We start from the raw sequence: 22,500 nt of genomic DNA, 5'->3' as shown, positions 1-22,500 counted from the left end.
GCTGGCTGGCTGACTGGCTGGCTGGCTGACTGACTGGCTGGCTGCCTGGCTGACTGGCTGGCTGGCAGGTTGACTGGCTGGCTGGCTGGCAGGTTGACTGGCTGGCTGACTGGCTGGCTGGCTGGCTACCTGTCTGCCTGACTGACTGGCTGGCTGGCTGCCTGTTTGCTTGGCTGCCTGACTGGCTGCTTGGCTGACTGGCTGGCTGACTGGTTGACTGGATGGCTGAATGGCTGCTTGGCTAGCTGGCTGGCTGGCTGGCTGACTGGCTGGCTGGCTGGCTGGATGGCTGGCTGGCTGGATGGCTGGTTGGTTGGTCGGTTGATTGATTGATTGATTGATTGATTGATTGATTGATTGTTTCTTTATCAGGGCCAATGAAGCAGGAGGTAGGGTGCATATGCAAGGGCGTAGCCAGTATTTTATATTGTGGAGGGGCACCCACATTGGGATGAGAAACCCACACTGTCAATGGGTCATGTTATGGAGCGATAGGTAGGCCTACATATAAAATATGTTGGTGGGGTGGGCTGATTGGTTCAATCCGCCACTGGTGTGCATGAGTACGTTTGTGTGTATTTATATGTGCGTGTTTGTACTTGTTTGCATGTGTGCGTATATGCGATGCGTGTGCGTTCCTGTGTATGCGTGCATGTCTGTGCCTGTTGTTGGCTGAACGTATGCACATATAACTGTCAAGATGACCGTCACTATGTTCTCCTTGTCGGGTGGGTTTTATATAAAAAGACAACTAGCATGGCCTGGATGTCACAACTGGGATCGATCCCCATCGGAGGGCTCACTGAGCTACATGTATGTCTCGTCCCAGCCAGTGCAACATAACTGGTATATTAAACACCTGGGTATGTGCTATCATGTATGTGGGATGGTTCATATAAGCTATCCCTTGCTGCTAATGGAAACATGCAGCGGGTTTCCCCTCTAAGACTATATTTCGAAATTACCAAATGTTTGACATCCAATAGCCGATGATTAATACATCAATATGACAAATTCAATGAAGTTATTATTTTTGACGTGCATTATTCGGCTAAAATTACGTCTCTCGAATATAAAAAATAAAACAAACATAAACATCAAACATCCACATAGTTCAATATATTCAGGGAAAGATAACCAGTATGACCACGTGTGTCATAATGATTTCACGAGCACAACGTCATTTTGTGAAGTGACGTCATAACTTAATGCGGCTTCCCCATCATAAACGCTTATCAAAATTACGTCATTTCGGAAAATGACGTCGTTTCGTCGTCTCTTTTTAATAATGTTTGAAACATTTTGACATGGTCCTATCTTGTTATTCGTGAAAATAATATTTTGGATAATGTGTATAATAAATTAATTATTACACTCGCGTGTCAGGATGCATATATTACCCTCGCTCTCGCTCGGGTAATACAGTAATCCTGAAACTGTTTCGTAAAATCAGTACGACACAGCAGCTCATATAATAATCTCTATTTATCCTATAGCTTACCCATGATATCCATGTCATAAAGCCATGTGATAATTTAGTGTATTGACCCGATTAATAATCATATGCAAATTTAAAAGCATATGCAAATTTGCAAGGTCTCTATGCAATAATGAGTTTCTGTTAATGTGTACAAGTCAACACGAGCTGTACACCTAAGCGGAACATTTTCACAAGATCTAGTTAAAATGTGTGATGTCCAGCTAACTTGTGTTAATCGAGATGATGTCATACTAGTACTACCGATGGAGGCGACTTGATTTTAGAAGTGTTATAGAATAAATAGAATTCGCTACTCGTGGTTTTTTAATATGTAAAATATCAACCTCGCCTAGTTAATTGGTCTTTGTCAAAGCAGAGCCTCGACAAATACCGATTAACATAGACTCGGTTGATATTTTACATATTAAAAATACTCGTGACGTATCCCCCCCCCCCCCCCCCCCTCTCTCTCTCTCTCTCTCTCTCTCTCTCTCTCTCTCTCTCTCTCTCTCTCTCTCTCTCTCTCTCTCTCTCTCTCTCTCTCTCTATATATATATATATATATATATATATATATGCTTATGCTACTACTGCTACCACTACTACTACTGTTACTACTACTACAAAAACTACTATTACTACCTTTACCTCTACTGTAATTTACTAAATATCGAATTAAAACTTTATTTTAGAAGTGTTATAGAATAAATAGAAGTCACTACTCGTGTTTTTAATACGTAAAATATCAACTTTGTCTAGTTAATCGGTATTTAACGTAGACTCGATTGATATTTTCCATATTAAAAAACACTCGTGATGAATCCTCAGTATAAGCCATTCCTTATTGAATTACGAGACAGTATAGGCACATTAATTTTGTTCTATGACTGTACAATAAAGTCTTGACTTGAACATATGGGACTGGGCAAAGATCAACAACTGAAAAAAACCCAACACAAAAACAAATACACAAACAAAAATATAATGTTATTTTTAACTGGCTCTTTATTAATGTAAAATGCTACACGATGTACAGGTACAATTCTGTAAGGGGAACTTAACATGTATGCTCTTTTAAAGATTCTAAAAGATAAAATACAAATTGAAAAATATATACTGTCAATTAAAAGAATATAATAAATATTTGGGACCTTGGTCTAGATTTCCAGAAACAAGACATGACAATATATTACAACACAAAACCTTTGTATTTCTTTATATCCCTGGGGGCGGGACGTAGCTCAGTGGTACAACATTCTGGTCATATACTATTCAAAACAATGATTCTAAACTCAGAACATACAGTCTATTTAAATCAGAATTTAAATTAGAAAACTACCTGCTCTGCACACTAAACTTCGAACAAAGCAGACAATTTACTAAAATGAGAATCAGTGCGCACAATATTCATACTGAACTTGGAAGATTCTGTAAACCTAGAAAAAAACCTAATTGAACAGAGGACTTGTTTTGTTTGTAATTCTCAAGCTGTGGAAGATGAAAAACATTTTATTTTAGACTGCCCTATTTATTATGTAGAAAGGCAACAACTATTTGATAAGTTAAACTCCTTTTCAGACTTCTCTATTCTAAATAGCAATTTGCAATTTATATTTATTAAGTTATACAATAATGGTGACATTGAAATTCTTAACCATGTATTAACATTTATTGACGGCTGTATTTCTAAACGTAAAGTTCTTGTTCCAGCTATCAGTGGGGCAGTAATTTAATTTAATTATGTCCAAGTACTTTAACAATTTACTTTTATAATATACTTTATTCCAACAAGTATAATACAAATTTTGTTTCTCCGTCTGGCATGTATATTAATATTGTTGTTATTATTAATTGTTGTTGTTGTTATTGATTTTGTATGTTTTTTTTTTTTTTTATCTGTTTGCTCACACCAGCTTGTTTGGTAATATGCAATAAATTGAATTGAATTGGAATATTGAATTGAAATCGAAGAGTAGCCCATGAAGTGACGACAGCGGTTTTCCTCTCATAGCTGTGCGGTCCTTAACTATATTTCCGATGGCATATAACCGTTAATAAAATGTGTTGAGTGCGTCGTCAAATAAAACATTTCCTTATATTCCTCTTTTCTTTGTTTCGTCATGTCTTGCTTTCCTTTCTTTCTTTCCTGTTTTCATTCGTTAACTCGTTTTGTTTTTACTTCTAACTTATATTATAAAACAGCGCATTTCCTGTCTTTCTTTATGTGAACCAAATGACCATATGCTAGACAGCAAGTGACTGTAGTTAAAAATGTGCCGAGAATTTCATTTCATTTCAGTCATATGGAGGCGGGACGTAACTCAGTGGTAAGGCGCTCGTCTGGTGCGCCGGCCGATCGACGCCGACAATCGGCTTATTGGACTGTTTCTTATTCCAGCCAGTGCCCTACGACTAGTTTATCAAAGGTTGTGGTTTGTGCTATCATGTCTGTGTGATTTATTTCTGTTGTTTTTTGTTTTTGTGTTTCTGTTGTTGTTGTTTTGTTTTTGTTGTTGGGGTTTTTGTTGGGTTTTTTTTTTGTTTTTTGTTTTTTTTTGGGGGGGGGGTATTTGTTTGGTTAGAGGTATTGGGGGATTGTTTTGGGGAGAGGGTTGTTGCAATTATTAATTCATTTATTCAACTTATTTTCGAGCTTATATCCAATTAAGGTTCAAGCACGCTGTCCTGGTTATCTGGGCTGTCTGTCCAGGACAGTGTTTTAATGGTTAGTTGTTAGCGGTTAGTGAGAAAGAAGTCGGTGTAGTAGTCTTACACCTACCCATTTAGACGTTAAAACTTGCTCTGAGTGGGAGCCGGTACCGGGCTGCGAACCCAGTACCTATCAGCTTTATGGCCGATGGCCTAACCACGACACCACTGAGGCCGGTGGTGCATATATATGATTCCTTACTATTAATAGAAACGTGTAGCTGGTTAAACTCTCTAAGACTATATGTAAAAAAAAAAATAGGTTGATAATTATTAATAAATCAATATGCTCTAGTGGTATCGTTAAACAAAACAAACTTTGACTTTTTCAATCATATGTGTCATCCTGACCGTGAATATCACTGACAGTTTCACGCGTGACTGTCTGGGGCATTACGGTCCATATGGCTGTGTGTTGCGTCAAGATGAGGACACTGTTTTGTGAACGTTGTTCTGTCGTAGGTGTCAGCTTCTCTCGCACTCTGAATATGACTGTATGCTTCGTCCTCATTCCCTTGATAATCCTTCACATCAGTACTGTGTAGTTCGTCATAATCGTCCTCCTCGTCGTCTTTTTCCAGCTGTTTCCCGTCCACGTTATTATAAGTCTCGTCATTCGTAGTAAACACGCCTGCTAGTGTTGTATCAATACTTCCACCAGCACCACCTCGACTGTGAATGTGACTGTATGCATCACTGTTACTCATCTGCTGACCTTCCATCTGGGTACTGGCGTGCAATTCATCATAATCATCCTCAGCATTCTCAAACTTCTTCTCATTCATATGGCTGTACGTCGCGTTATTTGAAGGAGCTACCTTTGGTGTCATTGCACGATCGTAAGGATCATCAGAACTTAGAAAAGCATCACCCAGACTGTGAATATGACTGTATGCTTTCCTGTCATCTCCTTGCTGACTCTTCGATCCAGTGTTAGCATGCAGTTCATCATAATCACCATCCTCATCTTCATTTACGGTCCTAGGACCCACAGATACTCTGAAGAGTGATGGCTTGGCATATTCGTAGTCCGGGATTCCATGTTGGTTATCCTCACCTCCCAGCCCAGTCTCAGATCGAGAAGAATGTTCGTTAGCACGATGGTCAGACTGAACACGTTGATCACCAGTCAGTTCAAAGCCGTCCCCACCTGAACGTGCGTGGGTATCAGCGTTAGATGATTTGTCTATAAAGCAGCCACGTCTCATTCTGAAATAAAGAAGGTGATAACTTTTTTATTACACATATGGTTAAAGATATCTTGGTTTATATCGAAGTGTTACGTCCCACTAGATTGTGGAGTAACACTTTGGCGTTGACTGACGCACAGCGACCGTAGTGGAACGTCTACCAAACTATATCAGTGATATAATTAAAATCGATCGTGGGTAATAAATAGCATATTAAACTCGCTACCATTTCGTTTCATGTGTATGTCCCTCATGAAATAATTTCCGTTGTCAATTGAACATTACTTCACTCAAGACATAAACATGATAGGAAATGGAAGCTCGTTTAATATCCCGTAAATGTATTATAAACGTGAATGACAAAACCGTTATTCATGGTTAAAATCTTATATCTGCACGATGTAGAGTCGAATAAGGATTTGGCAAAATAGTGGATGATTCCATGGATCTCTGTCTAGTGCCTCGTCTATAGGAGGACAGCCACTTCCGAGATGTTTTACTGGACAGTGTATTCCTCCTGCACCGCTCAAAGAGGGCTGCCACTCAAACTATTTATTAACTCAAAACTAGCACAGGACAATTTGTTTTGTTTAACGACACCACTAGAGCACACTGATTATTAATCATCGGCTATTGGATATCAAACATATGGTAATTTTGACATATAGTCTACATTTTTCCATTAGTAGCAAGGGATCTTTTATATGCACCATCCCACAGACAGAATAGCGCATACCTCGGCCTCTGATATACCAGTTGTGGTGCACTGACTGGAACGAAAAATAACCCAATGAGCCCACTGACGGGGATCGATCCCAAACCGTCCGCGCATCAAACACAGGATAGAGCTAATCGAAATAAATATAGCTGTGAAGACTTGCACTCATGAATAACTGTCAGAAAAGTGATGATTTCAATTACATTTTAAACAAATGTTAAAATCAAAATATGCAAATTTCCGTATGCATATATACTACGTACTTAAATCTGAATGTATTGTTAAGCTGATCGCTCATTTACATAATACTAATAATACTATTAATAACAGCAAACCTTTTCATCCATACCACCGCCAACAGTACCGACACCAACAACATAACAACAGCTACAGCAGCTACAGTTCCACCTATGACTGCGTCATCTGAAAAACAAAAGACAAAGCAGAATACTTACATACTAAATAGTGACTACTGCGCATGGCTACATAACATGTTTATAGGTCGTGTAATGGTACTCGCCAATATATACTCTCAACAAAAGATCGGTCTACAGGCTGGTAGGTACTGGGTTCGGATCCCCAGTCGAGGCATGGGATTTTTAATCCAGATACCGACTCCAAACCCTGAGTGAGTGCTCCGCAAGGCTCAATGGGTAGGTGTGAACCACTTGCACCGACCAGTGATCCATAACTGGTTCAACAAATGCCATGGTTTGTGCTCTCCTGCCTGTGGGAAGCGCAAATAAAAGATCCCTTGCTGCCTGTCGTAAAAAGAGTAGCCTATGTGGCGACAGCGGGTTTCCTCTAAAACAGTGTCAGAATGACCATATGTTTGACGTCCAATAGCCGATGATCAGATAAAAAATCAATGTGCTCTAGTGGCGTCGTTAAATAAAACAAACTTTACTTTTTTACTTAACAAAAGTAGGGGAACCTGAAATATTAATGTTAATATCAACTATTAGACCGAACATACGTTCTGACCACAGACATCCTAGTAAAGAACGTTCAGGTCTGTTTATCAACACACCGAAACACATTTCATCGTTTGCGTGTGCATCACGCTTTTGCCCCGTACACGTGCGTAGGGTGTCATTCTCGATTTTGACAATTTACAGGAAGGTTCATTAATCACTGTGGAACATTATTTCTGTCAATCTTTTTCATTCTGTTGATCATACAGTTGTTGTTGGGTTTTTTAGGGTTTTTTTTAGTCATGTTTATTGTTTAAATTTGCGATTTACTGATAAAAAAACGTCAACTTTCAAATTTCACTTCTGACCCCAATCGTCTTTCAAGATTTTTGGTGGTCATAAAACCTACTGTAATACTGAACTACCGGTTGTAATGTTTGCCCAATTAATTCACTATTCTCATATAACCATTCCCCACAGCTAATATACCTTACACTTTTGGCAATTGTAAATTCTTATTAGAGTTCCCCTACTTGTTTTGAAGAGTATAATTTTATTTGACCACATTCCAAATGTGATGAAAAAATCCCCTTACCAGAATGAGTCTGTGTGTCTGCCAAGGATACAGCATCACTAACTGTGCTGTGTGACATGCTCGGGGTACGAGTTCGATCAGTGGCAGGAGGAACAAATAAAGTAGTCGAAATTCCATCTGAAATTTTAAGAGTTTGTTTTATAATTATATTTTCCTTTTCCCTATGAATGGTTATCATTTGAAAACTAGGGTCATACCTGATTTGAAATGACCTGGGGTGGGAAGTAAAAACATACCAGGACACAAGCATTAATGATAATAATAATGTTGTTTAGTAGTCAGAGGTTTGTACCACGACAGGTGTACTTAAACTGTTCTCTGATAGAAGCATGCCAAAAATGATCCGCCCCCGCCCCCCCACCCCCCCTCCACACACACACGGTATTGGCGTATATTTTACAGATGTCAATGATCATTCGCGAAATTTAAACGTCGCGAATATGCGCTAAGGTGCGTTTTCGCGGGAAAATACAAAAACGTCGTAATATTAATCCAGTTTATAGTAAATAAATTCTTACCTGTATTATCTGACACCGTTATCGTTGATGCTAAAGAAGCCGATGTAGAAGGCGACAATGTAGATGAGGTGGTATCTGAAAAATGATATACACTATGTCTTTATGTCTTTGTTTTATATATGCACTATTACCCTCTCCCTTTTTTTTCACTAAATTATTTTGTTTCATATAACGAATAGATAAGCATATGGGTATATGGGCATATATATCACAAGAACTTTGACTATGACGGGCTCAAAGGAAATAAAAGCAATGCATGTTTAATCAAAAGTTTGTCGCAATCAAGTTCTTAATTTATTTGTTTACTAAATGACAGTGGACAAATGATTTCATCAACTTGTCATAGGCTTGTTGCCGCTAAAGTAAGTTTCATTTTGTGTCACAAACAGCAGCCGTTGTCTACACGGAGAAGAATATAGTTACATGGATGTTAATTAGAGAAATATATTGAATATGATTTGCAACAGGCAGCCTTGCAGTCTACTGACATTCAGGATTTAGGATAAATGACAATGAACATGAATGAATGAATGAATGAATGTTTAACGTCACCCCAGCACGAATAATACACATCGGCTATTGGGTGTCACAAATGGTAAGTATATGTCGACAATGAACATACAGATACAAAGCAAGTGTAGGTTTGTCACAGGTCAGTCGATTGTAAGGTCTCACTACACAGATGTCATCTGCCAATGAAACCCAGGTTAAATTGTCCAACTTCAAATAAAGATTGCCAATAGAACGGGTTCTTGTTGGCACTAACAACATACACCGTTGCGAACATACATTATATAAGCATTTATTTTCAATGTAAAATTGAGAACATTTCCGTCTCAGTTTTTTGCTATATGACCGCATCTGGCTGTAGTACCGGTCCGAACAGGTGGTTCATTAACCGATGCATTCCAGCTCTTGCGCTATGCACCCATGTCCCAAAAGGTCAATTCACAATATTACAAAATAACATGAGCAAAATACAGCCAGAAGGCTTACCATTAAACATACATACTGTTTTAATTCTTCACCATTTCCTAAAATCGAATATGTAAATCATAGCATGTGTCACAATTAGGAACTGTAGTGGACCGTGATGAATGAACTCTCACCCGAAAGCCAACTGTGTAGTGAGACCTAAGCGTTTGTTTTGTCAGAAATCTCCAATGTCGTAGATAGTGATATTGGAGGCGGAGCGCTACATGTAATTTTTCAACAACAATGTATCACCACCATTATAATTGGGGGACCATTGTCAAGACGTAATGTCTGTTAATACACCACAACCACCACATTAAAATTGGCGTACCATTGTCAACACAAAATGTCCTGTTAATACATAACAACCACCACGGTCCCATTGGCGTACCATTGTCAAGACGTAATGTCTGTTAATATACCACATTAAAAATTGGCGTACCATTGTCAACACGTAATGTCCTGTTAATACATCACAACCACCACGGTCCCATTGGCGTACCACTGTCAACACGTAATGTCCTGTTAATACATCACAACCATCACGGTCCCATTGACGTATGATTGTCAACACGTAATGTCATGTTAATATATCACAACCACCACGGTCCCATTGGCGTACCATTGTCAACGCGTAATGTCCTGTTAATACATCACAACCACCACTGTCACACTGGCGTACCATTGTCAACACGTAATGTCCTGTTAAAACATCGCAGTCACCACATTACCATTGGCGTACCATTGTCAACACGTACTGTCCTGTTAATACATCACAACCAGCACGGTCCCATTGGCGTACCATTGTCAACACGCAATTTACCATTAATATATCACAACCATCACTAGTTTCACTACCATCACCATTACGGCTGACTTACCAGTGTCACCCTCAATGCAAACAGATCTGTACTTTCTATCACACTGCGAAATCCCCCAAACAAGAGAAGTATTTTCAGATTCAACCCACAGACACCCTCCGTCTCCTGTATAGGGTATATGAAAAACGCCTTCGCCTGTTATAAAACATGTACAATGAATTAGTTATTCTATCATTAATAAAAGTTAAGAAGGAAGGAAATGTTTTATTTAATGACGCACTCAACACATTTTAGTTACGGTTATATGGCGTCAGACATATGGTTAGGGACCACACATATATTGAGAGAGGAAACCCGCTGTCGCCACTTCATGGGCTACTCTTTTCGATTAGCAGCAAGATATTTTTTATATGCACCATCCCATAAACAGGATAGTACATACCACAGCCTTTGATGTACCAGTCGTGGTGCACTGGCTGGAGCGAGAAATAGCGCAATGGACCCACTGACGGGGATCGATCCCAAACCGACCGCGCATCAAGCGAGCGCTGTACCACTGTAATAAAAGTTAAATACATCAACTGATCGTAAATGTTAATCTTGAACTCTGAAAAAGGACTTGACAACCACGCAACCTATGTCTAGGTAACTAAAATAATTATAAAGATTGTATGCCAATCTCTTATTGTGGATAACAATGATATGTATAGAATAACAATGCTATGTCTAGAATAACAGTGATATGTGTAGAATAACAATGATATGTGTAGAATAACATTGATATGTGTAGAATAACAGTGATATATATAAAATAACAGTGATGTGTAGAGAATAACAGTGATGTGTAGAGAATAACAGTGATGTGTAGAGAATAACAGTGATATGTAGAGAATAACAACGATATGTAGAGAATAACAGTGATGTGTAGAGAATAACAGTGACGTGTAGAGAATGACAATGATGTGTAGAGAATGACAGTGATGTGTAGAGAATAACAGTGATGTGTAGAGAATAACAGTGATATGAAGAGAATAACAGTGATGTGTATATAATAACAGTGATGTGTATAGAATAACTGTGATGTGTATGGAATAACAGTGATGTGTATGGAATAACTGTGTATAGAATAACAGTGATGTATAGAGAATAACAATGATGTGGGTTTTAGCCACATAATTATGTTACTATTGCCATCTATAGGATTTGGTAGTATACACCATTAAAACAGCTTTGACTCACGAGTAATCCAGCCGATATATCGATAACGGTTTAATCCGATCCAGTAATCCGAACCATGAACTTCGCTGTAGATCGTGTCGTAATTGGAAGAACTTATTTTGGTAAGGATGCAGCTTTTTTTTGCAATACTCCAAGTAACAGCGTTCTTATAAACACAAATATTGTTGTTGTTGGCACCTGAAAAAAGTGTTGAATTCAGAGATTAATTTTAACAATGCTGTAAGGAAACAGTTTTCAAGTGTTCTGACAGTCTGCACCACAATTACCAATACATAACGGAACATATATCTTTCTGTGCTTTCATTGTCGCAAATTTAGTTTCACTGACAACCGACATCATTGAAAAAAAAAAAAAAAAAAAACCCAACCCAAAACATGAAAAGAAACCCATATTATACTCTTCAAAAATGTAGGGGAATTTAAAATGCAAATGTCATTACTAGTAATTGGAACAGAGATCAGCTTTTTAAAATGGCTGCCTAGGAAATAACGTTCATGGCTGCACATCGTAACACCCAAACAAAGCCGAAAATGTTAATGATCTTTTGCAACACAGTAGCCCCGTGCACGTGAGTAGGGAGGCATTCGCGATTTTCACACTTTACAGAGCGTTCGATAAATCTGTTTGAGTTTATGCCCAGGAATGGAAACTTACTGTCAATATAGATAAGAGGCAAATAGGTTTTTGTTTTAGAAATGGAGGTAAAGTGAAGAACTTTGAAACTTGGATGTATAATAATACCCTTATTACTATTACAGATCTGTTTTATTTAGATATTCCTGTTCGATACAATAATAAGTTTAGGGTTTTTTTTTAACAGAAATATTTAGCAGATTAAAGTCGTAAAGCTTTATTCGCCTTGCATGCAAAGTGTAAACGTTTAAGTGTGAACTGTAAAACAAGGATGCATCTTTTCGATACATACATGTATGTAAACAGTATTTATGTTATTCTTGTGAAATGTGGTGGTTTTGTAGAGGAAGTGAGGTCGACAAATTGCATTTGGAGTTTTGTAAAAGGTTTCTTTGTGTTACATTTTTTTCCTGTAATATAATGGTATATTTTGAAGTGGGAAGAATTCCTATGGAATATACACGTTTGTTTCAGGGTTTGATGATTTGTGGATACGTCAGCCACATGAAAACGATAAAGTCGTGTTGTCATTAATTGAAACACGTAGTGTTGATCAGGCGAAACAAAATGTATGGAGTATGTTAAACAGTTCACCAAACTGTATTTGATATAAACATATTGTTGATAATTTATGTTTGCAGTACTATTTACAAAAATATATTCCTAAATGTAATCGTATACTCTTAACAAAACTTAGATTATCAGCCTACTCTTTAGCGATAGAAATGTGAAGGTACAGTCACAAAGAAAGACAAGAACGAATTTGCTTATATTGTAATTTAAACAAAGTTGAAGACGAATATCATTTGCATTAGAATGTCCTACTTATGATCACATTAGAAGAAAATATGTTAGAATGTATTATTGGAAGAAGCCATCTACCTATAAATTAATAACATTATTAAGTGTATATACTATTAAAGAACTAAATAAACTAACTAAATACCTCTCTGAATGTTAAAAACTAAGATCCACTTTATTGGTGCGATAAAACAATGTGTTTGACAAATGTTTTGTAGTTGCATGTTTATGTATGCTATTTCAAATATGTTCATGTTCTCCTGCACTATAACGTACTGTTAACACTGTGCAGCTTTCTTATGTATCATATCCTATGTATGTTGCACCGATGATCTGTAAAGCTCAAGGCAAATAAAGAATTGATTTGAACTGAGTGATTACTACTGTTAATTCTGCTGAATCTCATGATCAATTAACTTTTGTTCTTTGGATTGTATGCATTGTTTGTCTTTGAATTACTAATGCGGCGTCTACGACGTTAAGAAAGCCTTAGGGCTATTGGCATGCTTCAAAGTTGTAGAATTCAGTGTGAAGTAACCAATATGTTCAATGTTTCACCGTCTGTGATCTGCAGACTATGGAACAGATACCAGCAGACACAAATCTGAATAGGCGACCACGTGTTGTGCCACCTTTATCGAATTGCCACATGGTAAACAGGCGTCAATGGTGTAGGCCTATAGAGCGTAGTAACTGGGGGAATCGTCGATGGTCTCGTGTAATGTTTTCTGATGAGTACAGATTCACTATGGACTTCTTTCTTGGATAGGCGTGGTCGCATTTGGCGACGACGAAAAGAACGCCAAGCAAACGTCAACCTCAGGTCACATGACAGATTTGGTGGTGGTTCACTTATGATGTGGGGTGGCATCACTATGGCTGACAGAACACCACTCCATGTTGTTCAAGGGAGAGTCACTGGTCAGTACTACCGGGATAACATACTGGCACCGATTTGCTCGCCGTGCTGGTCAACGGTTTGTGTTTCAAGATAACGATGCACGGACCCGCCGTGCACATATCGTAAATGACTACCTTCAGCAGCCCTGATATTTCATCCACGTCTGGGACATGATCGGGAGACGTGTATAGCGACGTCAACGGCCTCCGGCTACCTTAGCTGAACTTGGCTAGGCGATTTGAAAGACAGCGAAATTGGCATGGTAGCAACGTCTCTGGGTCTTTCCGTTTGCCTCCTTTTTTGACGCCTGAGACGCTGTCGCAGAAACTAAAATAATGCCAGTTCTCTGAATAAGGTCAATATATCGGGACAACCAGGGAGCATTTCTTAAATAAATTGATAATAAAATATCTAATTAACCAAACTCCTAGTCTTTTAAAAATGTATGCACATGGAATAAGCTTAATACCACAAAACAGAAATAATTGTTTCCTTTGTAATTTTGCAAAATGGCAACAACCGTGTGAACCAAATGTCAGTAGATTATTACAAAAATAATTTTAATTTTGTAAATATTAACATATCCCAACATTTCAATCATCCCATCATCCATGTAATGACATTTTCATTATCTTTTTAAATGGAGAAAACAAACAATTTATTGTCTTTCCCATAACATTACCATTATTTTAATGCATTACAATTGTAGAATATGTCTAACCATCTACTAACAGTGAAACCAAAAAGACAGGCACAATAGAAAAAGAGGTATGGGCATTCAATGGTGAGATAATATGTGTGTATGGTATATATACAGTTTATTTAAAAGTGTAACCATTATAACCATTAGTTGGACATACATAATACAAAAAGCCTAGCATGTGCAGTTGTGTGATACGACAGGATTTACTACGGGCTGATCACACGCGGTGCAATTACGAAAGATACGACTCGATCATGTTATATACGATACGATGGGGCTCTCTCACACGATGCGATCACCTTCGCTACGATAAAACAAGACTGAAAAATTTTCAACATGTTAAAAACTTTACGATTCGACAAAATACGACACGATAGCATCGTATCGTCTATAATCATGACGCAAGTATCATACTATGATGCGATTTTTTAGGATATCGTACCGTATATTACAGTATTGTGTCATATCTCAGAAAATAAGCTCCCACCGTGTGAGGGCCGGCTTTACAATAACATCACTCAGGGAAAATAGACTATTTTGGGTAATTGTCTGGTCATTACAACGTACGATTTTGGAATTCCAAATTAGAATCCAGCGATGGAACCATATAATGTATTGTTTCCATCGCATCGTACAGGTATATGGGTTCGACCGTTTCATGAGCTAGTTCAATCAGTATCGTACAGGTATATGGGTTCGACCGTTTCATGAGGTGGTTCAATCGCTATCGTACAGGTATATGGGTTCGACCGTTTCATGAGCTGGTTCAATCGCTATCGTACAGGTATATGGGCTCGACCATTTCATGAGCTGGTTCAATCGCTATCGTACAGGTATATGGGCTCGACCGTTTCATGAGGTGGTCCAATCGCTATCGTACAGGTATATGGGTTCGACCGTTTCATGAGCTGGTTCAATCGCTATCGTACAGGTATATGGGTTTGACCGTTTCATGAGCTGGTTCAATCGCTATCGTACAGGTATATGGGCTCCAACGTTTCATGACCTGGTTCAATCGCTATCGTACAGGTATATGGGCTCGACCATTTCATGAGCTGGTTCAATCTCTATCGTACAGGTATATGGGCTCCACCGTTTCACGAGCTGGTTCAATCGGTATCGTACATGTATATGTGCTCGACCGTTTCATGGCCTGGTTTAATCGGTATCGTACAGGTATATGGGCTCCACCGTTTCATGAACTGGTTTAATCGATATCGGTATCTTACAGGTATATGAGCTCGACCGTTTCATGAGGTGGTTCAATCGGTATCGTACAGGTATGTGGGCTAGACCGTTTCATGAACTGGTTTAATCGGTATCGTACAGATATATGGGCTCGACCGTTTCATGAACTGGTTTAATCGGTATCGTACAGGTATATGGGCTCCACCGTTTCATGAACTGGTTTAATCGATATCGGTATCTTACAGGTATATGAGCTCGACCGTTTCATGAGGTGGTTCAATCGGTATCGTACAGGTATGTGGGCTAGACCGTTTCATGAACTGGTTTAATCGGTATCGTACAGATATATGGGCTCGACCGTTTCATGAACTGGTTTAATCGGTATCGTACAGGTATATGGGCTCCACCGTTTCATGAACTGGTTTAATCGATATCGGTATCTTACAGGTATATGAGCTCGACCGTTTCATGAGGTGGTTCAATCGGTATCGTACAGGTATGTGGGCTAGACCGTTTCATGGGCTGCTTTAATCGGTATCGTACAGATATATGGGCTCGACCGTTTCATGAACTGGTTTAATCGGTATCGTACAGGTATATGGGCTCCACCGTTTCATGAACTGGTTTAATCGGTATCGTACAGGTATATGGGCTCGACCGTTTCATGAACTGGTTTAATCGGTATCGTACAGGTATATGGGCTCCACCGTTTCATGAACTGCTTTAATCGGTATCGTACAGATATATGGGCTCGACCGTTTCATGAACTGGTTTAATCGGTATCGTACAGGTATATGGGCTCGACCGTTTCCTGGGCTGGTTTAATCGGTATCGGTACAAATAATTGATTAATACTTTGGTCGCATTAACCCAAGTTAAACTGATGTATTTATACCGATTTAGCTGAAACACTTTGGGCTGGAAATTAATTAATTTAATTTCAACTTATTTTCGTGCTTATATCCAATTAAGGTTCAATCACGCTGTCCTGGGCACACACCTCAGCTATGTGGGCTGTTTGTCCTGGACAGCGGGTTAGTGGTTAGTGGTTAATGAGGGAGAAGAGGGTGTAATGGCCGTACACCTACCCATTGAGCCCTTAATAACTCGCTCTGGGATGGAGCCGGTACTGGGCTACGAACCCCTGTACCGACCAGCCTCTAGTCCGATGGCTTAACCACTGCGCCACCAGGGACGATTAGAAATGACGAGCGTTCGTACGTGTAATAGCTAAACTGGTATGAGGCGAAAGTGTAGTTATTAGCACTTGGACAAGACATCAAAACAACGCACGTATTGACTATAACGTCACTCACTTCCGCCTTATACTAGTTTAACTAAAACAGTTTGCGTTCATCGTCCATTTAAACTGTTTTAGCTATACCGGTAGAGTAAAAACAAATCGCGATGACATTTACATTTTAAACTGGTTTAGTTATACCAGATTAGGCAAACTAGCTTCAAGTGTAATAAAAAAAAACCCTGAACAATTTTAAACAACATGTATTGTGTTGGGGTTCTTTAATGAGCCTCCATGTCCATTCTTTATACATTAACCATTCAGAGGCGGATCTAGGGGGGGGGGGAGGTCAAGGGCCCGGGTCCCCACCATAAATTCTGCGACAGTTATAATTTTATTATATATTAATTTGTATTTGTTTTACGATCCCCTCCAAACCTCCCCCAAAGTTCCATTGGCATTCCGCCTCATGTCGTTGCCCCCCCCCCCCCCCCCTAAATGGATTTTCTTGATCCGCCACTGCCATTATCTTTCCCTTGTTAAGTAGTGTATTGCATTTTTGTAACAGTATAGGAGTGTTAGAAACACGTTTTGGATCAGCAGTTACTGTATACGCAATAATCATATATTAAAAAGTTCTGTTACACCACCAACTACTTGAATATATATATATATTTCATTAAACACACACCAAACAATATTAATACTCTGCAATGAAATCACTATCAAAGTTTGACCGTGACTCCAAAATGCAGTCTCCAATCCAACTTTACGTGAAACTGATAAATCACAGGTTACACATGACACGTGCAGCCAAATGTTGTTACAATTTGCATGCTCTGGCATCGTTACATAGGGGTATAAAGGACAGTATCGGTGATTGTCTCCGATTTACAGTTGTTCCAGAGAGGTTGACGTTACAATGCCAAAACTTACAGGAGAACAATGCCGTAACGCTGTTGGATGCCATCAAGCAAGTGTGAACCAGGGTGATGTTGCCAGACACATAGGTGTTTGCAGAGTCACTATAAGCAGACTTTGGATACGTTACAATAACACAGGAAGCACTCGTACAGAAAAAGGTTAGGCCGACCAAGAGTGGCCACCCCAGACCAAGATCGATACATCCGGTTGCTCTACCTTTGAGATCGATTTAGGGCAGCAACCTTCACATCTATCCAAATTGCTGGACTAAGACGAATTGCCCTCCAAACCGTTATCAACTTCTACCGGGACGAGACACTGCAGCATCACGCTGTTCCACTGATTAACGTCAATGGTGGTATCTTTCAGCACGACAATGTCAGATCACACATTGCAGTGACTTTCAACGCCCGTGTCTTGTTATACCCAGCAAAATCGCCAGATTTATACCCAATTGAACATCCCTGGGACGTTATGGATTGCAGAGTTCGCCAAAGGATCCCTATGCCACAAACACTACAGGAACTGTACTTGTCGTTACGGGGTGAATGGCAAAACATTTCCCAGAACATTCTTCAAAACACAATTCAAATTCTTGTTGCATCCATGCCTCATCGTTGTGCAACTGCGATTGCAGCACGAGGAGGGCATGGCCGATACTGAACATTTTGACACCCCATGATCGATTCACATCACGTTACACACTTCAGCGTTAACACTTCAAATCCAGAATGGAGTGGACTACAGTTTCATAATTCAGTAATCATACAATGTCACTTAATAATAAAATATGTAACATTTAACTGAAATAAACACTCTTTCTGATTATGTGCATTTTCTGTCTCTTTATCGGTCTCACTCTGTCTCCCTATTTCTCAATCTTTGTCTCCTCTCTCTCTCTCTCTCTCTCTCTCTCTCTCTCTCTCTCTCTCTCTCTCTCTCTCTCTCTCTCTCTCTCTCTGTGTGTGTGTGTGTGGCTGTCAGTCTCTGTCAGTAAGATAACTAGCTTAACTGTTCGTATTTAAATGTAAATTTACATTACTATGAAAGAAAAGTAGTGGTTACCATGTTCACATTTACAAATGTGTCCCTTTTGTTGCAGGGTATTTGTCGTCTTGATATTCAGTATTTTCACTTGTAAAACTAGTAAAACATGATATGATGTCACGTAACCATATAAACTGTTGCTGTAAAATGTCCATCTCAAAAGCCATCTGTCAAGGAGTTCTGAAAACAACAACAACCAAAAAAACAAAAACAAAAAGCCGACACCATTACTCTAAAGAGGAAAAAGAAATACTAGTAAACGACAAATATGAAAATGTAGTAAAGAAAAATTAATGGGAAACTTTTGTACGGTCTACACGTTGCTACATTTAAGATTCTCAAGCCTGGTTCCCATAGAATATGTAACATTCCGCAGAGCTTCGGAGACTAGACGCAGATATGTTCCTATACCATCGTAATTTGCGCATTGTCGACAGATTAAACAATAGTTTTAAAAATTACTGAAAGAAAGGAAATGAATTATATATCCAAACTTCGTCCTAACCCTGCAACAATAAATTATTTTGCGAGATCTACGTTTTGGGGTTTTCGCTGTTTGGGTTTCCAAGAGTTTATCAGTTCAGCTGTAACCAGTCCATCAGTTCAGGAATATTTCTGACTAACAAAGCCTTCTTGACAGAACTAAAATTACACGTTTAATACATTTGCTTGTTTAGAATATCAGCGTCTGTATATTCAACGGGTTTTTGTTTATAGTAGCTAAAACGTTTTTGTTTTTTTCGTTTTCTTTGTTATTTCTTTTTCTTTCGTTTTTTTTTTATAAAGATTTATTGCCCCCAGAACATAGGCAGTGAACAGGTTGGGGAGCCGTGGTCACTGCCTTACAAAGTACATATTTAAACAATAGTATCTAAACAAAATATGCTATTTTAAATAGGTTAATGCGGAGAGAGGAGGAGGGGAGAGACTTTCTATGATATGTATAAGACGGAGAGAGAGAGAGAGAGAGAGAGACGAGATGAGGAGAGCGAGAGGAGAGAGGAGAGAGAGGAGAGAGAGAGAGAGGACAGGTGAAGAGACGAGAGAGAGGAGAGAGAGAGAGAGAGACAGTGGGAACAGAGGCGAGAGTAAGAGTATAGAGAAAGGAAGAGGGAGAGGGAGAGAGGAGAATTGTGGGGATATGAGAGAGTATTAGATAATGACATTTTAATTAGTACTCTATTTCCAAGTGAACTTTCAAAACATTATTTTTAATTAAAACATTCTTTCAAAGAGTGTTTTTATAGGGTGTCCACTGCTTATGAAATGCTTCATAGTTGCACTTTTTGTAATAAATATATTTTTCTATTTTAAAATTATTTTGTAGAATATATTTTGCGGCATTTTTGTGTATTTTCATACTGTAAATATAATATTTTATGTTGATAGTCAACCAATTTACAAAATTTCCCTTTTCGTTGTTAATCATGCCTAACGTCTATATGTATTCGAACAATGGTCATTCATTTATGTGATAGTGTGTATTGCACAAACATTATTATATAATATACATACCGACTTTGTAAACACTCATCCCGTGTTCCGTACCGCAGTATTCCTGAGAGTTACCCCAGCACCGGTTCTGCGCAGTGTTCTCTGATGTGTGTTCCGAAGAATCCAAACAAAAACACTTCGGTCCCTGTCAAAAATAACGCGCGATAACTTACTGATACAAAAGCATTTGGATAAGGAGAAAAATAGTTTACTTCTATATATACTGAACAGCATTGAAAACGGACCACCAAGAAATGTTTGGATTTCTAAAAGAATACCTGAGCAATAAATGTTTTTGTTGTGAACAGCAATAGATGGATGATTCATAATGACAACAAATAAAAAAGGATGCACAATCATTGATTAGTTTTAATTAATCTACGTATGAAAGACACGTGGGGTCACAATGAAAAGTCAATAGCGCGTATGACCACCATTTGCAGCAACCCAGGCCATGCAACGTCTTCTCATCGACCCTATAAGTCTGCGAATAGTATTAGCGATAAATCAGGGAACAGCGCTGGCCATTCAAGCAAAGGGACATTATTGTTCGCTAGATACTGTGTTGTAACACGTGCTGTGTGCGCTCGGGGTTATCTTGCTGAAATATCCCGATGCTGATGAAAGAAGGGAATGACGTGATTTTGCAAAAAGTTATCTCGGTAGTAAATGGCATTCATTCTGCCACGGCAAACATGGAGTGCTGTTAGGTGATGTTAACTGATCCCGACCCACACAAATCTAAACTTTGTCTCATATGTTAAACCCAATTTGTCTCCTAGACGCCATGAATTAATATACAATGTCTATCATGATCGTGTTCAAGGGGAGACCTCAGACCCAATTCCACTGTAGACTATGCGCCTACATGAAGATGGTTTCATAAATGTTGGTGAACAATGTGTGCGTGCATGGGTGCGTTCGGGCATCCATCCATCTGTCTATCCATCCATCCATCCAACTATTCATCCATCCATCCATCCATATACATACATAACTATATACATACATACATATATACATACATACATATATGCCAGGTCTGCCCACTGTTTCATGGACGTAAGCGGGATCGACCGCGTAGATTGTAGGCCCCATGCATGTGGTTGAGTTAAAGAGCATCATTTTTATGGATGCTTCAACAGCTCAGAGCGCATCGTGGTTAGTCTTGCAATTTGCGGGCGATTCGGTGCCACAGGTTCGAGTCCCAGCAACGGTATGGGACAATATGTGAGGCCAGAAAGGATTTAATTATTCCCTGCGCCAGTGCGTTAATATCTATGTATGTAACAGTCAACCTCGACATACATACAATATATAGATATTCATACATAAATACATACATACATAGAGTTGGCCAAATGTACTCGTCCGCTCGCCCCAGACGAGTAGAAATTTGTTACATCTCTCAGTTTTTGGTAACGTGTCGATGGCGTGTCGTTTCCCATAATTATTATATCGAGTACTGTATTTAACCGGATTTAGGCCCGTCTTTGAATAAGCGCCCCTGCTTTTTGAGTGCATTTAAGAAATTAGGTCTTTATTCGTAAATAATGGTATTTAATGTCGGTGTTCGTGAAGTAAATTGCCAAAAACGTTGAAGGACCGAGAAAAAGCTGTTTAGATAGTTACGATTCAGCACGTTACTAAAATGGATAAGCAGACTTATTGTACAGTTAGGTTTTGCTTTATCTATGTGAGCTCGCGCAACACACGTGTGACGTAAAAATAGGTCAGGGAATTCCTACAGCACGGTCTGTTTTTTTCACTAACGTAGAAGTGTTTCGTATTACAAAATTAGGTGGTCCATCTGCAAATTTTCGCATTTGTTTCCCAATTAAATTGATGTATAAATGTACATGTAATTAACATTTAATTGACTAAATGTTAAAGAACAGTGAGTAGGCGCGTACAGGAAAATGTATAACGGGATCTGACCACAGACCACAATTAATTACGCTATATGTTTCTACATAGCTTTAGTAGCTATAACATTTTTATTAATATCAGCAGGCCCGTGGATTTTTGTATGTACCTTTGCTCGCCTGGGGGACAAACACCCTGAATAGGACAACTCCTGTTGTCCAGCTCTTTCTCCCAGCATATTGGTTTAAACAAACACACCCTCTAAACCTGGCCGGAGTACACCCATTTTACACAAAAAGCACTACTTTGGCATGGGCCGGAATTATCACAAACAAGTCTTCAATGTCAACAAGTTACACATGTTTACAAACTACATGCTCTCCCCTGTCAATTTCAGTCAAATAGTTGTCACTTCAAAGCTGTCTACCATGAAATAATCAGTCAAACAGCAGACTACATGCGCGGGGGGGGGGGGGGGGGGTGGGACAAATTCCAAATGGGAAAGGTAACTGTGATCTGTGGCCATCTAAGCAGTCTCCGACT

General features: G+C 39.0%; 2 protein-coding genes across 2 annotated transcripts in view; one reads left to right on the top strand and one right to left on the bottom strand.

Moving 5' to 3' along the window:
* Positions 1 to 4,254: 4,254 nt before the first annotated feature.
* On the bottom strand, positions 4,255 to 19,170 carry LOC121385586. Its single transcript, XM_041516324.1, has 7 exons — positions 18,616 to 19,170; positions 11,160 to 11,336; positions 9,981 to 10,115; positions 8,125 to 8,199; positions 7,607 to 7,723; positions 6,433 to 6,520; positions 4,255 to 5,398 (listed from the first exon to the last, which is right to left on the bottom strand). The coding sequence occupies exons 5-7, from the start codon at positions 7,662 to 7,664 to the stop codon at positions 4,561 to 4,563; spliced, it is 984 nt and encodes a 327-aa protein (XP_041372258.1). The 5' UTR covers positions 7,665 to 7,723; positions 8,125 to 8,199; positions 9,981 to 10,115; positions 11,160 to 11,336; positions 18,616 to 19,170; the 3' UTR covers positions 4,255 to 4,560.
* Positions 17,549 to 22,500, top strand: part of LOC121385107 — a 25,450-nt gene continuing 20,498 nt past the window's right edge. The window contains exon 1 of the mRNA XM_041515644.1: positions 17,549 to 17,708. Within this exon, the coding sequence (XP_041371578.1) occupies positions 17,549 to 17,708 (160 nt within the window). The remainder of the gene's footprint in view (positions 17,709 to 22,500) is intronic.

This window comes from Gigantopelta aegis, chromosome 11 (genome assembly GCF_016097555.1).
Source record: "Gigantopelta aegis isolate Gae_Host chromosome 11, Gae_host_genome, whole genome shotgun sequence".
NCBI lineage: Eukaryota > Metazoa > Mollusca > Gastropoda > Neomphalida > Peltospiridae > Gigantopelta > Gigantopelta aegis.
Note: the sequence above shows the minus strand (reverse complement) of the source record. Positions and strands in the feature narration are given on the sequence as shown.